At 44.8% G+C, this 20,867-nt stretch overlaps 1 protein-coding gene across 5 annotated transcripts in view; it reads right to left on the bottom strand.

Moving 5' to 3' along the window:
* The window catches only part of kcnq2a (potassium voltage-gated channel, KQT-like subfamily, member 2a), a 36,931-nt gene extending 17,053 nt beyond the window's left edge, over nt 1-19,878 (bottom strand). For 2 of the 5 annotated variants that reach the window (XM_086106784.1, XM_086106750.1), the window contains exons 1-4: nt 19,434-19,878; nt 1,816-1,906; nt 1,594-1,720; nt 1,327-1,502 (exon numbers count right to left, since the gene is read on the bottom strand). In XM_086106784.1, coding sequence (XP_085962910.1) covers nt 1,327-1,502; nt 1,594-1,720; nt 1,816-1,906; nt 19,434-19,741 — 702 coding nt within the window. In that variant the 5' untranslated portion in view covers nt 19,742-19,878. The remainder of the gene's footprint in view (nt 1-1,326; nt 1,503-1,593; nt 1,721-1,815; nt 1,907-19,433) is intronic. The other 3 variants (XM_086106758.1, XM_086106766.1, XM_086106775.1) reach the window with 3 other exon arrangements.
* Nucleotides 19,879-20,867: the final 989 nt, after the last annotated feature.

Genomic DNA, 20,867 nt, shown 5'->3' with positions numbered 1-20,867 from the left:
TTTACAAATTTAATCGGTTCCTTGACCGTGTTTCTAACGTGACATGTTCATAAATCAAGGTAATGATTTCCATTGTAACGAATGGAAATGCAATTAATCCGTTCCGGCCCCAAACTTAAATCATCCTTACTTTTTACCAGTGTGTGTTATAAAATAAATATGATGCAATATAGAAATAAGTTAAAATACACTTTTATAAAGAAATAAAATACTGAACATTTAAAACGAGAAAGAACTCCTTTGTTGAAAAAGTCTTCTTTTCATAATGACATGGGGAAATTTTGATTTGAGTGTTTCTTTTCTAGTTCATTGGTTGATTTGATTCTGGCACACCGATCCAGTGAAACTTGTTTTTTTTTTGGGTAGCATACTCATTGTACGCAACAGCTATTAGAATGGTGATTGGATGATCAAAGGATGCAGAGGTGGAACGTCTGCCTATGGCTGTCCGCGCTACGTCACAGAAGGATACAATGTAGATCCAGAAAAAAAAATACAGGTCATTTTTGTACGAAAATGTTGTGTGTAACTCAGATTGTTTGTAAAAAGGATGTTCATAACTCAAAGTTCCATTTTATTTCGTGTCTTCTCTTTGGATGTTTACCCATCAGCTGTGGCTCCTCCTCACCACCTCACATTCACATAAACTGCCTTCTGTGGTTTGCTGCCTTATAGTGCTCGCTAATACTTCACTTTTAGGATGCATTAACAGGATACACGACTGCACGTTAAGTGTGTCACTCGGGCAGCAATTTGCTGGCGAATGAGACGGATAATCTAATACAATGAGAGTCTATCCGTATTCTATGATGCTTATCCTTTTCAGGGTCACGGGGAGCCGGAGCTTATCGTAGCTGACTGTGGACAAAAGGCAGACTACCGTTGAGTCATTCGGCAACAGACGGAAAACTCTTGACATTCTCACTGAATGGGAATTGAACACACGCTACCTGCACACAAGTCGGGTGAATGTACCACTATGCCATTAGGCACATCATAAAGAAAATAAGAATAACAATAAGGACTCTCATCAATACTAGTAAGTACAGCATATTCAATTTTCATCTGATGTTTTTTCTTTTTGCATTTCAATCTGTCAAATGAAAGTCGAATTCGACTACCCAATGAAAAGTTGGTCAAATCTAATCCCAATCCTTTGTCAAAGGATTTTACAACATTTATGTAACCATTTCCCATGTGATGAACAAACGTTTTATGATGACAGAGTTTTTGATTCCTGGAACAGAACGTTCCATTCACTTTTTAATGGGTTGAAATTCGACCAACATCACACGATTCTACGGTACATGCCGCGTGTCTGCCCACCTTGCTGTGGGCGTACACGACTGATCCAAGTAGCTTCCAAGTTCCCCCACGACGGTCCATACGCAGCATGCGAAGGATCTGTAAAAACCTCAGACTCCTGATGGCCGATGTGGCAAAAACATTGCCTTGCGATCCAGCTGCCAGCACCGACACCGAGGCGACCAGGACCATCATGTCTGACGACAGCGGCATGCCACATTGAACACCGTTGCCCAAAAACACTCCGACAGAGAATCTACGTGGACATTTGACGTGAACGTTTCTCACCTATGACACAGAAAGGCTTCCTGGCAAATTTGAGCCTCCCTCTCCATCCTCTGTATCGACAGCAGCAGCCAGCAGCCCATATCCGCACAATGTACTCCACTCCAAACACCACGATGGTCACAATTTCCTGTTGGAGCAGAAACAAAAGGGTGGCGTTCACGGTTTGGGCTGAAGGGTAAACATAAATTAGGTTGTGCATTAAATTCTGGAAGGGATACCCACCAGGATGTACAAGGCACTCTCTGAGCTATTTTTGAACTCTCTAATGGTGGCAAAAACTGAGAGAATGAGACAGGAAAAGACCAGGAGGAAACTAGGAAAGATCACAAGAAGAGAAGACCGTAAGTATGCGACCGTTATACGATAGTGAGAAATTACTATTTTGTTTACAAGGGTCAAGAAAGTCAAATTCTCTCTCTTCAATGGCATGTAACGTCAAAGAAAAATGACAAGGGAAAATGGACCGTTTGGCAAGGTGGCCATTGATCTGAAGCAACCAAGATTCTTAGTTCACTTCAGATTCAACGCTGGGCTTTGGTTGCGTAGATCAATTTAAAACAAAAGACTTGATTCCAAGAATTTGAATGAACCCAGTTGGGAAAATGGATGAATCATGTCTGGGCGGTGCTCTCATTTACAGAGACTGGCCAAGTAGCTCATTAAGGATGACTAATGATAGCAGAAGTGAGTAGGAAAGGAAGGAACATTTTGGACCAAATAAGTTTGATTGAAGAAACGAAGATAGATAACAGCAAGCTTTTGATTTCAGCGATCGCGAAAAAGATTTGATTGCACAGCTACGACTGCAGCTGAAAGTAATCAGTAAGAATCTATCGATTCAATGAATATGAGACAAGCACATGATGGATTTTGAGTCACTGAAGTAGTAGTGGAAAAAAAATCATTTCCGCAAACGCCCCTCCCATGCCAAAATGACTTCCAGCTAGCATTTCATTGGATGTGAGATAACTGGATTATGATAGCATGAGACACGGCAGGACACACCCTCGGGGACCTCCTACAGACAAGATCTCCTGGAAAGAATCCAATGCCGAGCTAATGGAGAACGCCCGGCGAAATTCGAAACTGGGACCAATGCAGCAGATGAAAAAGAATCTGACATGAGCGGCATTCATTACAGTAAAGGGTAATGAGGCCACACACCACAAGAGCTCGGAATTACAGTAGGTGTCACCTGTTCACTTTGGGAAGTAATTGTCCACGTTAATATAAATGACCTCATTCACCAACAAGTTCATTTTTTTTGTTTGTTTGTTTGTACTTATCTTATGAATTCTATCTAAAGGTCTTACATTGAGACCCCTATATTCCCTGACTGGTAATTCTCCATCTTTCCAAGACATTTTAAATACTGTAGTCCTATGCTTCCAACTTTGTTGGCAGCAGTTTATGAGAGTCCTTGACCACAACCCCGATATCTTTGTGATGAACCCTATTCTGGTTTAATGGACAGAACACGAAAGCCAATTTTGGTTCAGAATCATTAGGTTTATCAGAGGGCTGATTAGATGTTGCAGTAATTAGGCATGATCATTTGAAAATCATTAATCGACAGTGGGGGGGGGGGGGGGGGGTCACAGCTAGAATGGTCACGCCTAAATCAAACCTTTGTGTTCTTCTAGTCGAAACCTTTGTTGCTTGCAACAAAATACTGCACAAGATTTTGCTTGAATTGCTTCAGGCCAGGATGAATGGAAAATGGGTTCCATACGTTTGACAAAATTCTTAAATCGGTCAATTATTATGTGGGAGGTGATCAAGATTTTATACTGCCGACTACACATGGGAATTTCACTGCAGTCATTTCCACGGAGCATTTTGGTTCAGTTTGTGTAAGAGTAATTGTATTTCATTTATCACTATCTGCTTCTAAATGTATAATCAACCTACTAGTGCGGCACTGCGAGGACTTCATTGACATACGTAGTGAAAAGAAAAGTACCACGGTGTGCGAATCAAAGTAGGTTATCATGCTGAAGACACCAGCTTGGAGTGGAGATTTCGGCCACAGCTGCTCTCACAAGCCAATCGTCGGCATGACTCGTCCACTCGCCTAGAAATACTGAACATTGTGTGTTTCCCCACCCCTTTAAAAGTTTGTATGTTAGGACGATCCCTGAGACAATAAAAAGGGAGAGACGAGCAAACTGTTTCCAGAGCTGTTTGGCGATTGTAATGGATGACACCCGTTCACTCTCCTTGTGCAAAGACAACTCTGCTTGACTCGTAGTCTCTCTTGAGTTTTTAAGTTTGTCTCAAGGGTCTGATTGCCTGATAGCCCTGACAATTTGGTATCGGTTTCGAGCAAAATTGTCAAGGGTACTAGATAAAACTTGGAACATATTTGTTGGACTTCTGCCCACGATGGCAGAGTAGCAAAAGGGCAGATGTGGGCCCACGGCTCTCTATCGATTGGTCAACGGTGAATCATCACATCCGTTCTACTCCAGGAACGGAATGAGGAGAAATTGCATTGCTGGTTTCACATCACAGTGTCAGGTAGCTGACGTAGAAACACCCCGTTGGGAAGCAAGAAAGATCAGTAGTGCTTTATGAGCAATGCAGATTTGTTAGAAAGTGAACTCATGACAACCATAACAAGTCACTTGAGTTTTTTTCAAAGCTTATTCACGGAAGTTTGCTTTAGATTATGAACTGAAGAAATTGTGGTGACTTGCAAACAAAGAGTGAATGAGAAGAAACAGTAGAAATCATTTGATTGTGTTTTTCATCTCTGGTGTAGAGCGCATTTACATGCACACACTGGGTTGTTTTATTCAAGTTACAGTGAGGTCATCTTCCGTAATGAACGTGTGTGTTTTTAGCATCCCATACATCATTGATGGCCACTGTAGTCAAAGCTTGCTGGGTAAAACACAGCACTTACAATGTGTGAAAGAAGCTTTTGTTCTGCCTTGCCATCTAAGAGTTCTTTTTATGAGTTTTCCTGTCTTGTAATTTGTTGGAATGAGAGTAAAAAATGTCTTCACATTCTCTCTGACTTATCACATGTGACCGATACGTGTGCAGTATTGCTTCTGGCAGCTTTTGCACAATTACACACATTAACATTTCTCGCTCCGAGCTGAAAAGCTTTACTGCATTATGGCCATTAAATAAATCTAGTTATCCATCAGGCCATCTACTACCGGGACTTCTATCTGTGGGAATGTCAATAAACCGGAAGCATTTCACGGCAAACTTCATCATCAGTAACTACCGGTGAAGATATTCCCCCCCTGTAGCAGCCAAACAATTCGTTTCTACTTTCTCCTTATACATTCTCTCAAAAGACAAAGATTCATATAAACCTCCAAACCGGTGGCCATCGGGAATTTCTGAAAAATGTTGTGCATTTTTCCAGACCTGCCAGTCTACTTCCACGCCGGTTGAACCACATGACGGGTGGTGCGCATATTTTTAGGGGTCTCCCGATACAACTTTATCACTTCCGAGACGATACCGATTTTGCAGCATAGAGCGCTGAGCAATACCAATATCATTCCAATACAATATCAGCAGGAATGATTCATGTTTTTATTGATTTTTTTTAGTATGAGATGTTAGAAGAGTCTTGATCAACTGATACTCTTCAAACAAAGAACATTAAGATAAGATAAGAAAACCTTTATTAGTCTCGCAATGGAGAAATTCCTAATTCGCAGCAGCAAAGTTATGAAAGGAAGAAGTAGAACAACAAAATATAGGAGCTGCTGGAAAGGCAGCCACTCTCGCGGCGCCATTTTGAAGTCAAAATAACAAAAATAACACAACACAACACATAGGACACAGACAGTTGTACAATCTTCACCACTTTTCTGCATACACTTTGTTGTCTGAAGCAGTTCTAGATGAAAGAGGAGAGGATCAAAGTGTCCTTTCACCAGTGGATCAGAGACGTCATGCTGAAAATGTGCACACGTCTGCTACAAGCTAAGTTTTGAAAGCAAACACGAAGCTGTAGCGTCCATTGACGAAAAGAGATTAGTTCACTTCTCCTGTCCCACGTAATCCGCTTCAAACTCCAAGCCGCGACTCCCAGTTCCAAATCCGCATCGGCGCTCCGCGCTAACGCTCCTTTCTTCTCATCGTCGGCTCCTCAAGCCTTAAATCCATCCAGCCGCAGACCGTTCAACAGCACCGATCTCTCTGCCGAACAAAGCGGGGCTGTGAAAAATGCTGCCCATTACAGGCGCAAGACACAAGCGCCCCGGGACTGTCCAGCAACGACAGTCAAATGGCGCCGACATTCCTCCCAGTCAAAAACAGTGCTGGTATACCCATGCTGCCGAGAAGGCGCAACCACCAAGCACAGAGTTTCCTCCTTGATGAATGTCGTGGCCAAAAAATGCTGAAAAAAGTCCACATCAGGTCCACACGACGTAACAACAAACACAAAGTGACAAAACAAACACAAAAACAACAAAAAAAGCAAGGCTCATGAGAGCACTTGCCGACTGCTGCCTACTCGGGCGCCATCTTGACTTCATTAGTCAGTAACGGTAGGTATGATGCAAAATATGACTCATTTATTCCAAACATTTGCATTACATAAATTCACCCTCAAACATGAGAATGTACTGCACATGAAGAAAATTAAATACAAAAGAAATTAAAAGACCCTGAGAAATAACCCTAATAAGGTCAATTTAAAATATGATACTCTTTAGAGTGCTAAATAACAATTCAAGTTTACTTCAGTACATTCAGAGTCAATATATATATATATGCATGACACATCTGATACTGCTGATACTGTTTTTGAGGCTGATATCGTACTAGACCAAATCCGATATCAATCTCGTATCAGGACATCCCTCCATATTTTTTCTCAAAATGTGGCAAATTTTGAATTTATGACTTACAGGTATGTGGAACTAGTGCCCACTGTTTCACCAATAATCTACATAAAGAATAATAGAGTTTACATTATGTCAGTTGACAACAAAAGTGATCTCAAGATGCTCTCCATTACCCCCTTTTCCACCCAGAAAGTTTGGCACCAGGGCCAATGCTGCACTTAGTTGGTGCTGAACTAGTTCTTATGAAGAACGTGTTTGGCTTTCCTCTGACAAAGAGTCAAGTTGGAGCTATTTCCATGGTGGAAAAAGTAAGAACTTGTGCTAACCTTGGCACTGGCACTAGCAAAAGCACGGTGGAAAAGGTCAACATATGGCACAACTGTAGGACTAAATTGTCAGCAATCACATTGTTGTGTAACATAACTTGCATGTTAGTAGTGTCATTTACCTTATGAAGAATTTTAAAGTGGGTTCATTTGCCCCCAGCTTCAAGAGTCTGAGATTTGACTGCATGGTGCCATTCCGTGGCACTTTTGATTATAGGTGGCCGGTCATTTCCAACTTTAAATTTTTGGGGAGAATGCAGCGATACAGAAAAATATAGAAAGTAGAAATGTGACTATTGATTAATCAAGCCAAGTAGAGGTTTCTGGATGTAGAAAAGTGCACATTTTTTGCTGAGCTGCAGATCAAGCACTCAGTGTTACATTGCCTCCCTCGACATGCTCGTCAAAGCTAAATATAGACTGCGACAAACTCGAGCTGGGGAAATCTGTAAATTCTTTTGGGGTTGGTTGTCGGGTTTGTTGAGCCCAACCAGCGCCTGCAATACGAGAAAATTGAGCCCATTTCCAAGAAAATCACATTTGAGTTGTCTCATCAAGATAAGAAGGCCAACACAGAAGGAGAGATCAAAACATTGTTTTTGAACGTGACACCAAATTACTCATATTATTAGCAACAGTCCATTTCTCCCTTCACATTTTTGACAGTTTGATTTCTGTCACTGCTAAGCCGCATTTCCACAAGTGTGACTTTTTTGGTCAAAGACAGATTTCTTTTTTTTGCCTTTCCATTGATAACAGTTGAACACGGTGTATTAAAAAATATATTCTCATTGATATTCCCTGTTGTAGAAGTACTACATTGTTGAAAAACTGCTAAAAGAATGAAGGTGGTTTATGAAGGTGTTTGTGCAAGGCAGGTCAAAGCTAACCGAGCTCTGTATCGGGCACCGTCTTTGCAGGTAGCATCTGTTTGCCTGGACATTAGTTTTCAGCTGACTAGCTCAGCAAAAAAAAAAAAAAAAGTTCAATCCGTCCTCAGTGCCCTTCCTTCCCTTACTTTGTTCCTTCCTGTCTCTCCTTGAGGGTGCAGGTGACCGAATTGCATCTTGACTGCTGAAGAGGCCTCTCTACTTTGCAAAAAGAACATAATGACCCTCAGACAGGATCTGGCCTCACAGTCAGAGCTCCATATTCGCTGCCAACACTCAAAAACGGATGGACAAGCTGGTATATGATGTTGGATATAACACTCTTATTGACAACAGGCGTCCTTGCTAATGAGAGATCAAACAGCTGAATGCCAGTGATTGATCGACATGTCTTAAATGTACAATCCACACGAATGACCTTGACAGTCCATAATGGAATCTTTTGATGCTGGACCATTCCGGGATTGGGAACCCTGTAGAAATGGTATCGAAATGCATCGGGTTAGATTCCCTGTTGGGATGGCCAGAGGAGTAATTACATTAAGTGTCCAAAAAAGGCACAAGATTTGTACCTCTGAGTGTCTAATGCAAGATTTGGCAACCTTTGACACTCAAAGAGCCATTTCGACCCGGTTTCCACAGAAAAGGCAACACTGGGAGCCACAAGCAGCTATGTTACTGTTTTATTGTTTTTACCCATTCAGTTAAATTATATAGATATTCCTTCCCTGACCTCAATATATGTCTCTATTTTTATTCTAATTATTATTTTTTTAAAAACACCTTCACAAGAACCCGGTAGTTGAGTGGTTAGCGCGTCGACCTCACAATGCAGAGATCGTGAGTTCGATGCCAGCTCGGGCCTTCCTGTGTAGAGTTTGCATGTTCTCCCCATGCCTGTGTCGGTTTTCTCCGGGTACTTCAGTTTCCTCCCACATTCCAGAAACATTCATGGCATGCTGATTGATCACTCTCAATTGTCCCCAGCTGTGAGTGTGAGCGCGGATGGTTGTTCGTCTCTGTGTGCCAGTTCAGGGTGTGTGTCCCGCCTACTGCCCGAAGAAAGCTGCGATAGGCTCCAGCATGCCACGCGACCCTTGTGAGGATAAAGCAGATCAGAAAATGGATGGATGGACCTTCACAAGAACAGCCAGACAAAGACTGTGGAGACAGAAGGTGTGACCCAAGATTCTTGCCAATCATATGCCATTCACACATGGGCACACCCAGCAGCCTCGGTTTCTTGGTCGGATTATTTACCCCCGGTTTGCAACAAGAGTGGAAAAGAAGGAATTGGACAGCTCCCCAGACCCCCCCCCCCCAAAAAAAGGGGCAACATGTCACTCGATCATGAATAAATCATGCTCGCAATATAGCAACCGTGGCTAAGGACAGCTTGTTTACCATGCACGTTACAGTGCATGTCTCGCACAAATTCGCTTCGGGGAAGTGAGGCTACTCGGGGTATGAATCTCTCCAAAAAAGATGCGTTGCTAAGATTCGTCATACATGGGCTACAGTATGATTCAACGTGATACAGCTGTAGTTTTTGTCATGTTTATGAAAATGCAACAACAGGTAAAAAAAATAAAAATAAAAAAAAAGCTCTCCAATGTCCAAACCATCCAAGTTAATTAAATTCAAAGAAACAACAAATCATCGGCAATGTCAAACTGATTCAAAGCTAGCATACATGTCTCATAAAAGACAATTAGGTATATATCTCGATACATGCTATTTTCCGATTTGAATCTTTTTTTTGTCAAACTCCGAGGCTACATATTGTGTTTGTTATTTTACTTTATGTTAACTGTTTTATTAAACGCTTTGTTACAGCTGCAGCTGTTGTGAAAGCGCTATATAAATCAGGATGTATTGCATTGCATTCAAATCTTGCTAACAGTTTGAGAACCGGCAATTCCCACAGGACAACGGTTTGAAGGATTCCACAGAAAATATTTTAGGATTTTTGCTACAGATTGGATCCAAATGTATTTTCCTGTATTCCTCCCTGCATCCACCTCATCCACAATGCAAGAAATGTAGTCTGAGTGCTGTGATTCCCCTAACTGGTGAGGATGGAATTTTAGTCCACTGTTAAGGTATTAAACTAACATTTCAACAATCCAGACATCTTGCGTAGGCGTATGTGTGTCAGTGTGTGTGTGTGTTTTTCCATGAAAGCACAGTCTTACTACTCCTTCCAAGGCAGTCAATTTGCCATGCTCTGTAAATATTTCAGTAGTTGGGCCAATTTGACTGCCAACTACCCAAGCATGCATTTTCACTACCACAATAACTTACTCACAGCCAGATTGTGAACATTTCCCCATTATGTTTACCTATTGTATATTCCAGTATGAATATGAACATTTCCCTTTTAACGTGTTACCTATAGGCTATAGTTGAGTCCAGTGTGTAGCTCAAGGCAGGTGAAACGCTGGACTGCTAGTGCTAGTGTTATCAGGAAGCACAAACATATTGGGCAACCTTTGAAAAAAACAAGAATGTTGAACGAAAAAAATGAGACTGGTGTTCGTGGTTGTGATCGTGCTGCACAGTTTACTGATATCTACCATCTGTATAACTGCAATATTTATACTCTCTCTCTCTCTATATATATATATACATATATATACTGTATATATGTAACGGAGTGATATATTGCTTTTATTAAATTATGACGGAAGTGACGCAACAGCGCACAGTATGGCACCAGCTTCCCGCCGTAGTTCAGGCAGAGCTACCAGGGAAGTCACAGGGTAAGTCAGGTTTCATTCATGGTCCGGATTCATTTCTAGTTTAATTACAATATGTCACTTTGTTTTTCCTTTTTCTACGGTGCTGTGTATTTAATTAGTTCCCTGATTTGTTCAGAGTCCACATTGCTTTTTGTGTCGTCATTTAATTTAAGTTTTGTCGAATGAAAGTTTTTATCCATTGAGTTAACAGGTGTTTTTTTGTTGCGCAGTTATTTTTGAGACTGAAAAGCCCCGTGACTTCACCTATCCCTCCCGCCATACTGTGTTGCAGGTAATGCTTCTTTCCTTTTGGTTGTACTGTATATAGTCTTTCGTGTCATTTTTCATTTGGCTATCAGTGTGGCTGGCGTGTACCCGCGCGGTTCGTCACGGCCGCCATTATTGTACATTGCGCAGCCGTTCTGCTGCATGTGATGCGTTCAGCGGCATCACGTAAATACCAGTGGAAGTGTGTTTTTTTTCCCCTTTTATGGTAAATAGTTAATATACGATCACCTATGTTGTATATTTTGTTTTGTTGTGCATTTAGTTTTCTTATGGATGATGTTTAGTTCAGGCAGAGCTACCAGGGAAGTCACAGGTTATTTTTGAGACTGAAAAGCCCCGTGACTTCACCTATCCCTCCCGCCATACTGTGTTGCAGGCAATAAAAAAAAGAGAGAAAAGCCACATCCTAGTGTCTGGTGTTCTTGAGGCGGCAGCGACGTGGAGCTCGAGACCATCATAGTCGTGACCTCGTCACATTGGTGCCGTGACCCGTCGATCACAAGTTGACTCTCCACTTCGGACCGGGACCACGACGCTGTGCCGCTTCTTCTTATCACTAGGTGGACAGTGTGTGCTCATGTTCTGTGATTAGTGTGTTTTCGTCTCAACTGCTGTTTTGCAATTGGTGTACTTTTCTGCTATTTTTTTTCTCCTCCTCTTTTTTTTGTGAAGTCTCAAGATGAGCTCCTTGCAAGGAACATTTAGCACGCCTTTGAATAAGTGTGTTGGTAGAGGTAGAGGGATCCCGACCGTGTTGCAGTTTAGTAGTCCTGTACAGAGTGGTGTAGTTCGTGCAGAGGGGAATGGGCGGGTTCTAGCTGAGGCCACTTCAGTTAGTGGGGACAGAGTTCCTTCCCAGACCCAGTGCAGTGTGCCTATGACAAGCGCACAGGCTACTGATTTCGCGACGACAGATCCCTTACCCCCGTCACCTGACATAGTTGGTCAGATGAGTGACATAATAAGACATGTTGGCCAGCAGCTGGCAGATAGCATTGTTGCGCAACTCAGCCCAACACGTAACGTTGCCACGCATAACAACTCAGTCTTCCATGACACGGCCGTTGACACATCCGCACGAAGTCTTGACTCATCACAAGTTCTGCTCGTGCCGCACAGGAAAGTTCGGGAACCTCCAGCTTTCAAGGGGGATAACACTGATACAGTTAATGTGCATGAGTGGGAGGACCTAATGAGGAACTACATGAGGAGAGCAAATGTAGCTCCAGAGCATCAGGCAGAGGAAATCCTCATGAACCTCAGGGGTAGAGCTAAAGATGTTGTAAAAGTTAGCGCAAGAAACAGTGCAGTTGATGTTACCCAGAACCCAGATGCCATCTATGGCCTTCTTCGTAAACATTTTGCGACTGTCCCTTGTTCACCTCTCCCTTTAGCGGACTTTTACACTACGCTCCCCGAGAATAATGAGGACGCATATGACTATTGGTTGAGGATTAACAATGCAGCTGAGATTGCCGCTGACCGTCTCAGGGAACGGGGCAGAGATTTGGACTGTTCTTCTCTTGATGTAACACGGATGTTTATCAAGAATTGCCCATCCAAGGATCTCTCCATGACATTCAGGTCGAAAACAATAGACAAGTGGTCGGCAGTTGAGGTCCAGGCTATACTGGATGAGTACCAGACAGAGATTAGTTCAAGGGCCTCTGCATCGGCTGTGGTGAGCAGGAAACCCACTGAACATGTTTATGTGAACAAAGTTGAGATGCGGCAGAACACAGCGGGCCAAGATGACGGTCGGATAGCCCACCCAGCCAGGGCGCCCGACTCCGCGGCTCTTGAGCGTGTCATTTCCATGCTGGAGAGAGTTTTGCTGCAGGGAGCTAATCCTTCCTCCACTTCTGCCGCTGGTAAACGTAGGCCAAGGCTCCCTATGGTTGAAGGTTTGAATAATCTCCCATGTGCTGTCTGCGCTAACCCCGACCATTCTGCGCTCGTTCACTGCCGTGAAAAGAGACTTTGCTTTTTGTGCTACTCACCCGATCATTCCAGAGGCAACTGCCCCGTGCAGGCACAGCCCTCGCAGTCACCACAGTCGGGAAACTAATGTGTCCGCATCCAAGGGAGTGCGATGTGGATGAAGTTAGCAACCCTCCCAATAGTTTGACAGATGATTTCGGATCAGTATTGGAGTCACTCACTTCCAGTGTCCCCACAGAGAAGACGATTATCTTTCAAGGCACACACAAGGTTCTGAAGTCGGATAGTTTGTTTTACACTACTGCCACAATAGCTGGTGTTTCCCTGGCTGCGATGATTGACAGCGGCTCCACTGGGTGCACATTGAGTGAGTCGGCTATGGCTCGATTGTTGGTGTGCGATCCAGACATGAAACGTTACCCTGCAGACGACGTTGTCATTGTTGGATGTGGAGGTCATCGGGTGACACCTTCGGCTATATGCGATGTGGAAATGGTGGTGTATGATTGCAAGTTAGCTGTGCCTATGTTTGTGGTGCCTGGACAGACCGATGACGTAATTCTGGGCAGTAATGCCATTAAGAAAATTCTCCATCTGATGAGGAAGACTGAAGGCTACTGGCGGCTCATGTCACAGCCCGGCAGCATCGTTGACGATGACTCTCACCACTTTTTCTCACTCCTTTCTAACACAGAGAGATGGAGGGGTGTAACTGTACCTGACAAAGTTGGCACACTGAAGTTACGGCAGTGTGTGATGTTACAACCAAGGAGTGAACATCTTGTTTGGGCTAAGCTCCCCGCCTCCGCACTGATGTCGGTTGGCAGCACAGTCATAGTTGAACCAACTCAATCAAGGTGCAGATCCAGGAAAATTCTGGTTGGCAGGGTTATCGCACCGATGTGGGGCGATGGATGGCTCCCAGTGAGAGTCATCAACCCCTCTAGTGAACAAGTGGTATTGAAGAGAAACGCAAAGTTGGCTGATGTGTTTCCTTGCATTGCTGCTGAAGACTTGTCTGAGCCCGACAACATCCAAATTTTCTCCCAATCTGTTATGCATGCTGCGAGGCCAAGGTCCAAAGAGGACATTAAGATTGCACTGGACAAGCTTGGGCTACACGATCTGGACCTGGATGCGTGTGCTGTGTCTGACATGTGGAGGGACAGACTTTTCCAAATTATTGAGAGGTATGAATCGGTCTTTTCACGGAACAAGATGGACTGTGGGGAGGCCTCTGACTTTGTGCACAAGATACACCTGGTGGATGAGAGGCCGTTCCGCCTGCCTTACCGGAGAGTCCCACCGAGTCAATATGAGAAGCTGAGGATGACTCTCAATGAGATGGAAGAAAAGGGCATCATTCGGAAATCCACTAGCGAATATGCATCTCCATTGGTTTTAGTGTGGAAGAAGAATGGGGATTTGCGCATCTGCACAGATTTCAGATGGCTTAATGCAAGGACACAGCGGGATGCTCACCCACTACCCCATCAGGCTGATGCTCTTGCCGCACTTGGGGGAAATGTCTTCTTCTCCACCATGGATCTCACCTCCGGATTCTATAACGTGCCCCTGTTTGAGGATCACAAGAAGTACACTGCTTTTTCGTCTCCTTTTGGCCTGCACGAATATAACCGGATGCCACAGGGTTTATCGAACAGCCCGGCTACATTCATGCGGATGATGCTTTCCATTTTTGGTGACAAGAACTTCACGAGCCTTTTGTGCTATCTTGACGATCTCATGGTCTTTGGTCCGACAGAGCAGATTGCGCTTGAGCGATTGGAAATGGTTTTCTCCCGTTTAAAGAACCATAATCTCAGGCTAGCGCCGAAGAAGTTTCACTTTCTTCGGAGATCTGTGAAGTTCCTCGGCCATGTCATCTCCGAGTCAGGGGTACAGACGGACCCCGGAAAGGTGGAAGCTATAAACAGGGTGCAGGTGTCTGACTTGATGGATAGTGATGGCCTCACTCCCTCGCAGAAGAAGATTAGGTCTTTCTTAGGGATGGTGCTGTATTATCAGCACTTCATTGAGGACTGCTCCGTCAAGGCGAAGCCCCTATTCAAGCTCCTTTCGGGCCAGAAGACTGGTGGTAAAGCCAGACGAAGGGCGAAACCTGCATTGGATGCTTCAAGTCATGTGAAGTTGAAAGCGGAAGACTGGACCACTGAGTGTCAAAGTGCCTTTGAGGCTTTGAAGCACGACCTGTCACACAGCGTGACGTTGGCCCATCCCGACTTCGGGAAACCTTTCATCCTTGCTGTCGATGCATCGTTTGACGGCATCGGGGCCGTCCTTTCCCAGCGTCAACCTGGTGACAAGGTTGCGAGACCAGTGGCTTTTGCGAGTAAAACGTTGTCGCGAGCCCAGTTGAACTATCCTGCTCACAGGCTTGAATTCCTTGCTTTGAAGTGGGCCATTTGTGACAAGTTTTCCCACTGGCTGAAAGGCAGACACTTTACTGCATGGTCTGACAACAATCCCTTGACCTATATTCTGACCAAACCCAAGCTAGATGCCTGCGAACAAAGATGGGTGTCGAAGCTGGCGGCATATGACTTTGACCTGAAGTACGTTCCAGGACCCAAGAACACGGTGGCTGATGCCCTGAGTCGAGAACCCTTTGTCCAGTCTTGCGTGAGTCATCGCCTTGTGAAAGAGCCCTACCTGTCCTTACTGAATGAGGTCCAAGGAGTTGTTAATGGGACGGTGCAGGATGCTCTTCGTTTGACCAACAACTGTCAGGTCGTTCACACGGCTGGGGATTACGATGGAGGAGGTCCCCAGGGGGAAGCTCCCGATCAGTCGTCTGGAAGTGCCATTGGTGCAGAGGAGGTGTCTGCTGTTTTGGATGTCCATCAGACTGGTGGTGTCTCTCGGCTCCGTGGAGCGGCCCCATTGTCACTACAGCTACCTGAAGAAGATCCTTCCATTGTCATTCCCCATAGCCAGTTACGCGATCTGCAGCAGCAAGATGCTACAATCAGCAGAGTACTCTTCTATGTCCGGCGGCATATGAGACCCACTGCACGCGAAAGAGCAGCTGAGTCGAGCTGTGTGCTTATGTTGTTGAGGCACTGGAAGAAGTTGAAAGTTCGTGATGGGACTCTATACAGAGTAAGGAAAGATCGCCACATGGACCGTAAAGTCTTCCAGTTTGTCATACCTGGGTCTCTGAAGCGTCAAGTTCTGCATGGTGTTCATGACACAGCTGGTCATCAGGGCTGTTCTAGGACGCTCTCTCTGGCGAGTGAAAGGTTCTTTTGGACTGGGATGGAAAAAGATATCACAAAGCATGTGAAGCAATGCCGGAGATGCATCGTGGGTAAGACCCCTGAGCCGGACGCCCGGGCACCCCTGGAGAACATCCGCACTTCCTCTCCAATGGAACTAGTGTGCATTGATTTCTGGACAGCGGAGTCGGGTGACAAGAAAACCACTGATGTCCTTGTTGTGACAGACCATTTCTCAAAGTTGGCTCTTGCCTTCCCCTGCAGGAACCAGTCAGCAAAGCAGGTTGCCCGCTGCCTGTGGGATAAGTTTTTCTGCATCTATGGGTTCCCCCAAAGGATCCATTCGGATCAGGGAGCTAACTTTGAGAGTAGACTCATCAAGGATCTTCTCGAGATGGCGGGGGTGCACAAGTCCCACACGACGCCGTATCACCCCATGGGTAATGGCGTTGCGGAAAGGTTTAACCGGACTCTTGGAGGCATGATCAGAACACTTCCCCCAAAGTCCAGGTCCAAATGGCCACAGATGTTGAACATGTTGACTTTCTGCTATAACTGCACAGTACATGAGACCACGGGCTTTGCACCGTTCTACTTGATGTTTGGACGTGTCCCTCGCTTGCCCGTTGACATTATGTTCCATCATGTCTTGGAGAATGCCAATGTTGTTAGTCACAATGAGTTTGTGAGCAACTTGAAGAAGGATCTCTCTGAGGCCGCACAGATTGCTCAACGGCATGCACTCAAGGAACAGGCCCGTCACGCCCAGATCTACAACCGCAAAGTCAAGGGCTCGCCATTAGCTGTCGGTGACAGAGTGTTGCTAGCCAATCGAGGCGAGAAGGGCAAAAGGAAAGTTGCGGATCGTTGGGACTCGACCCCTTATGACGTAGTGTCTGTGAGGCCATCGATCAATGTGTACAGGATCCGGGACGGTGCCACGGGCAGAGAGAAGGTCGTACACAGGAACTTACTGCTCCCAGTTGACTTCTTGACGTTCTCAGGCCAGGTGGAGCACGGGTCATGTTCAGATGGGTCGGAAATGGATGCACGTTGTGGGAGTGACAAGAGCTCAGTTTTTGATGATCAGGAGGACGCTCAGCTGCGCACTGAGAACTGGCTCATGCAGTCACCAGTTCAGGCCGAGGTAGAACATGAGTGCTTCTCTGCGGAACCCGACTCTGTTGATGCGCGTCAAGAGGTCGTCAGTGAGAGAGGTCGGTCAGTGGGCCATGACATCTACACACAGACTGAGCCGTTGACAGATCCGGTGGTTGACATTATACACTCGACTTCCGACTCGCCCCCAGTTGAGACTGTACTAGAGGAGGTAGTTTGCACACAACCACAGGACACACAGGGCCCCGTCACTTTCACAAGGTGTGGTAGAACAGTTAAGCCCCCTGTTAGGCTTATATGTGAGATGTCCTATCAAAGAGTCGGGATGCCAACATTGATATGGGTTTAGTATGACCATTTGATTCTGTTTTTTTTGCTAATGCTGTGTGCCTTTTGTCACCATTATATCTTTATGGTTCTTTATTAATGGGTGTTGTTATGTGCAGTTTTGTGAAATGTAAATGGCATTTCATCTGGTCTGTGATGAGAATGGATTTTGGTACCACTCTATTCCTTCACACTTCTTTAAGAAGAATTCTTGTGATTGACTCTCTTGCACATCCTTGCCCGATAGCCATGGTTTTTGCCTGTTTGTCTTTCTGCTGTCTTTCATGTGTGTTGCCTCACTTCTGCATAATTTAGGGGGGTGTATGTAACGGAGTGATATATTGCTTTTATTAAATTATGACGGAAGTGACGCAACAGCGCACAGTATGGCACCAGCTTCCCGCCGTAGTTCAGGCAGAGCTACCAGGGAAGTCACAGGGTAAGTCAGGTTTCATTCATGGTCCGGATTCATTTCTAGTTTAATTACAATATGTCACTTTGTTTTTCCTTTTTCTACGGTGCTGTGTATTTAATTAGTTCCCTGATTTGTTCAGAGTCCACATTGCTTTTTGTGTCGTCATTTAATTTAAGTTTTGTCGAATGAAAGTTTTTATCCATTGAGTTAACAGGTGTTTTTTTGTTGCGCAGTTATTTTTGAGACTGAAAAGCCCCGTGACTTCACCTATCCCTCCCGCCATACTGTGTTGCAGGTAATGCTTCTTTCCTTTTGGTTGTACTGTATATAGTCTTTCGTGTCATTTTTCATTTGGCTATCAGTGTGGCTGGCGTGTACCCGCGCGGTTCGTCACGGCCGCCATTATTGTACATTGCGCAGCCGTTCTGCTGCATGTGATGCGTTCAGCGGCATCACGTAAATACCAGTGGAAGTGTGTTTTTTTTCCCCTTTTATGGTAAATAGTTAATATACGATCACCTATGTTGTATATTTTGTTTTGTTGTGCATTTAGTTTTCTTATGGATGATGTTTAGTTCAGGCAGAGCTACCAGGGAAGTCACAGGTTATTTTTGAGACTGAAAAGCCCCGTGACTTCACCTATCCCTCCCGCCATACTGTGTTGCAGGCAATAAAAAAAAGAGAGAAAAGCCACATCCTAGTGTCTGGTGTTCTTGAGGCGGCAGCGACGTGGAGCTCGAGACCATCATAGTCGTGACCTCGTCACATATATATATTATTATTTTTTTTAATTCATTTATTATTTATTTGTTATGGTAAGACTATTCTCACCACTCAAATATGCTGAACATCAGAGACGGCGAAGAAACCGTCCCTCCATGGAAGAAGCTTCTAACTTGTACAAACTAGCTAACAAGTCCAAGAAAGACGCAATAGAGAGAAGAAAGAAATACATGTAGAGTCAGCGAGGCGTTGTGGTCTGTTTCCATGTAAGTCCCATTCACTTTCTTGCATTTTAACAGACGTGACAAAATAGCTTTGTTTACATTCACCATTGCTACCGACAGGCCAAAATGGCCGCCATATCCCACAATGCAATGCGCTTCCAAAAGCTTTCTGCACTTGACGTGAAAAAGCGAACATGGTTCACAGTGATACACTAATGAACACAGTGTTATTTCTTCATTTAAAAAAAGGGTTTTCACTTTTATTTGTAACTACACGCAAAGGTTATTTTCGTGGAGGAAAACTAATGAAATAACTACAATTAACATTGAAACACATTCAAGCACCCTTCCTCCCCTGGGGCCAAGATTTTGGTGGTGCCCCTGCATGTTGCTGCTTTATGTCCCTGTTTTTTCAAGCTCTCAAATCTCTCCTTTTATCCTCTTTTTTGTTTGTGTTTGTTTCTTCATTGGCAGAGGGTGAAGTTTGTAACGAGCCTATTTTGACAAATGTCAGGAATAGAAAGCAGGCATGCCAAACATTTGAGTAAAGTACAGTTAGATGAAAAATCCAATCGGGACCGATCACTCATCAAAATGTCGCAACAAAGAGAGACAGCAACACAATGAGAATTAAAAAAGATGACACACGTGAAGTGATGCCAACACCATATGAACTTTTGACTATCATTAAATAACATGCCTCGCATAATCCTTTCAAATGGCACAAAGACAGCAGTCTGCTAGTACCCAAAAACCTATAAGGCCAAGAAGAAGCATCACTCACACATAAGCGTGGTAGATGAACGCCCATCCCCGCGGTCTTTCCAGCGCATTGTAGAGGAAATTCTGCAGCCTGCGATAACTGGCATTCTTCTTGGGGGGTCTGGATCTCCCCCCGGCTGAGATGCTGCCTCTGGGTCTACAAAGGATGCCGCTGCCCCGCTTGGTGCTGCTCTCCGCGCCCGCGATGAGCAGCGCCCCGTCCCGGCTTGATTCGGAACCCCCTGGCTCCAGACCCACGAAGCCGACTTTGTGCTTCCTCTCGCCGGCTTGAGTTGGGTAAACGCCGCCGTTGAGGGATTTCTGCACCATCCTAAAACCGGGTCGACTCAAGCGAGGAGTGGTCCGTGGCGTCGGAATGCATCGCCGTGTCTGAATGAGGAGTGTGTGTGAGTGTGTGTGTGCGCGCGCGCTCAAGTGCTGCGGCCAAAGCGGTCGGTGCGGGGGAGCAAAATGGAATATTCTCCTCACCAATTGCAGGTTGACTTTCACCTCGTCTTTTCCACTTCCGCCTGCCTTGCAGGTCAGGAAAACGAATAAGTTTCTTTAGCTTGCCGGCTTATTTAATTAGCTGCTGCCCAAGTGATCAATGTTGCCTTTTAGTGGAATTAATGTGTCTCGCTTCTTCACATTGAATCGGAATTTGTAACGAATAAGAGTGCACAAATGCTGACGCCGAGCTTAAGTGCAAAATGAAAAATGATTTGAAGACACTTGTTCAAGAACTTGAGCGCATCCCTTCACAAATGATGTAAAAGGCATGGGCAATTTCAATGCTGCAAGGGGGCCACATTTTGTCATCACGCTACTGTGGGGACACCAAGCAGCACGAATTTAGATCCATCCATCCATCCATTTTCCGAACCGCTTGATCCTCACTAGGGTCGCGGGGGGTGCTGGAGCCTATCCCAGCCGTCTTCGGGCAGTAGGCGGGGGACACCCTGAATCAGTTGCCAGCCAATCGCAGGGCACACAGAGATTGGACAATTTAGAGCTTCCAATCAACGCATGTTTTTGGAATGTGGGAGGAAACCGGAGCACCCGGAGAAAACCCACGCAGGCCCGGGGAGAACATGCAAACTCCACACAGGGAGGCCGGAGCTGGAATCGAACCCGGTACCTCTGCACTGTGAAGCCGACGTGCTAACCACTGGACTACCGGGCCGCCACGAATTTAGATTTTTTTTTAAATTATTAGTATTATTTTTAATATTGAAAATAAATCTGCAGGAGAGGAAACATTTTTAATTTACCAGCCCCGTCAAAAAAAAAAACACAAACCAAAGGGAGGCTCACAGTGATGTGGCGGGGACCACCAGTTGCCCATCCCTGATGTAAGGACAGAAAGAGAGAGAGAGAGATCCTCTTAAGGTGACTTTGACTTTTCCATTTGAGATTTCCTCTAAAACATCATATTCATGACATCAAGTAGATGTTA

This window comes from Hippocampus guttulatus, chromosome 1, assembly GCF_054856545.1.
Source record: "Hippocampus guttulatus isolate MCC_2025c chromosome 1, RoL_Hgut_1.0, whole genome shotgun sequence".
Classification (NCBI taxonomy): domain Eukaryota; kingdom Metazoa; phylum Chordata; class Actinopteri; order Syngnathiformes; family Syngnathidae; genus Hippocampus; species Hippocampus guttulatus.
Note: the sequence above shows the minus strand (reverse complement) of the source record. Positions and strands in the feature narration are given on the sequence as shown.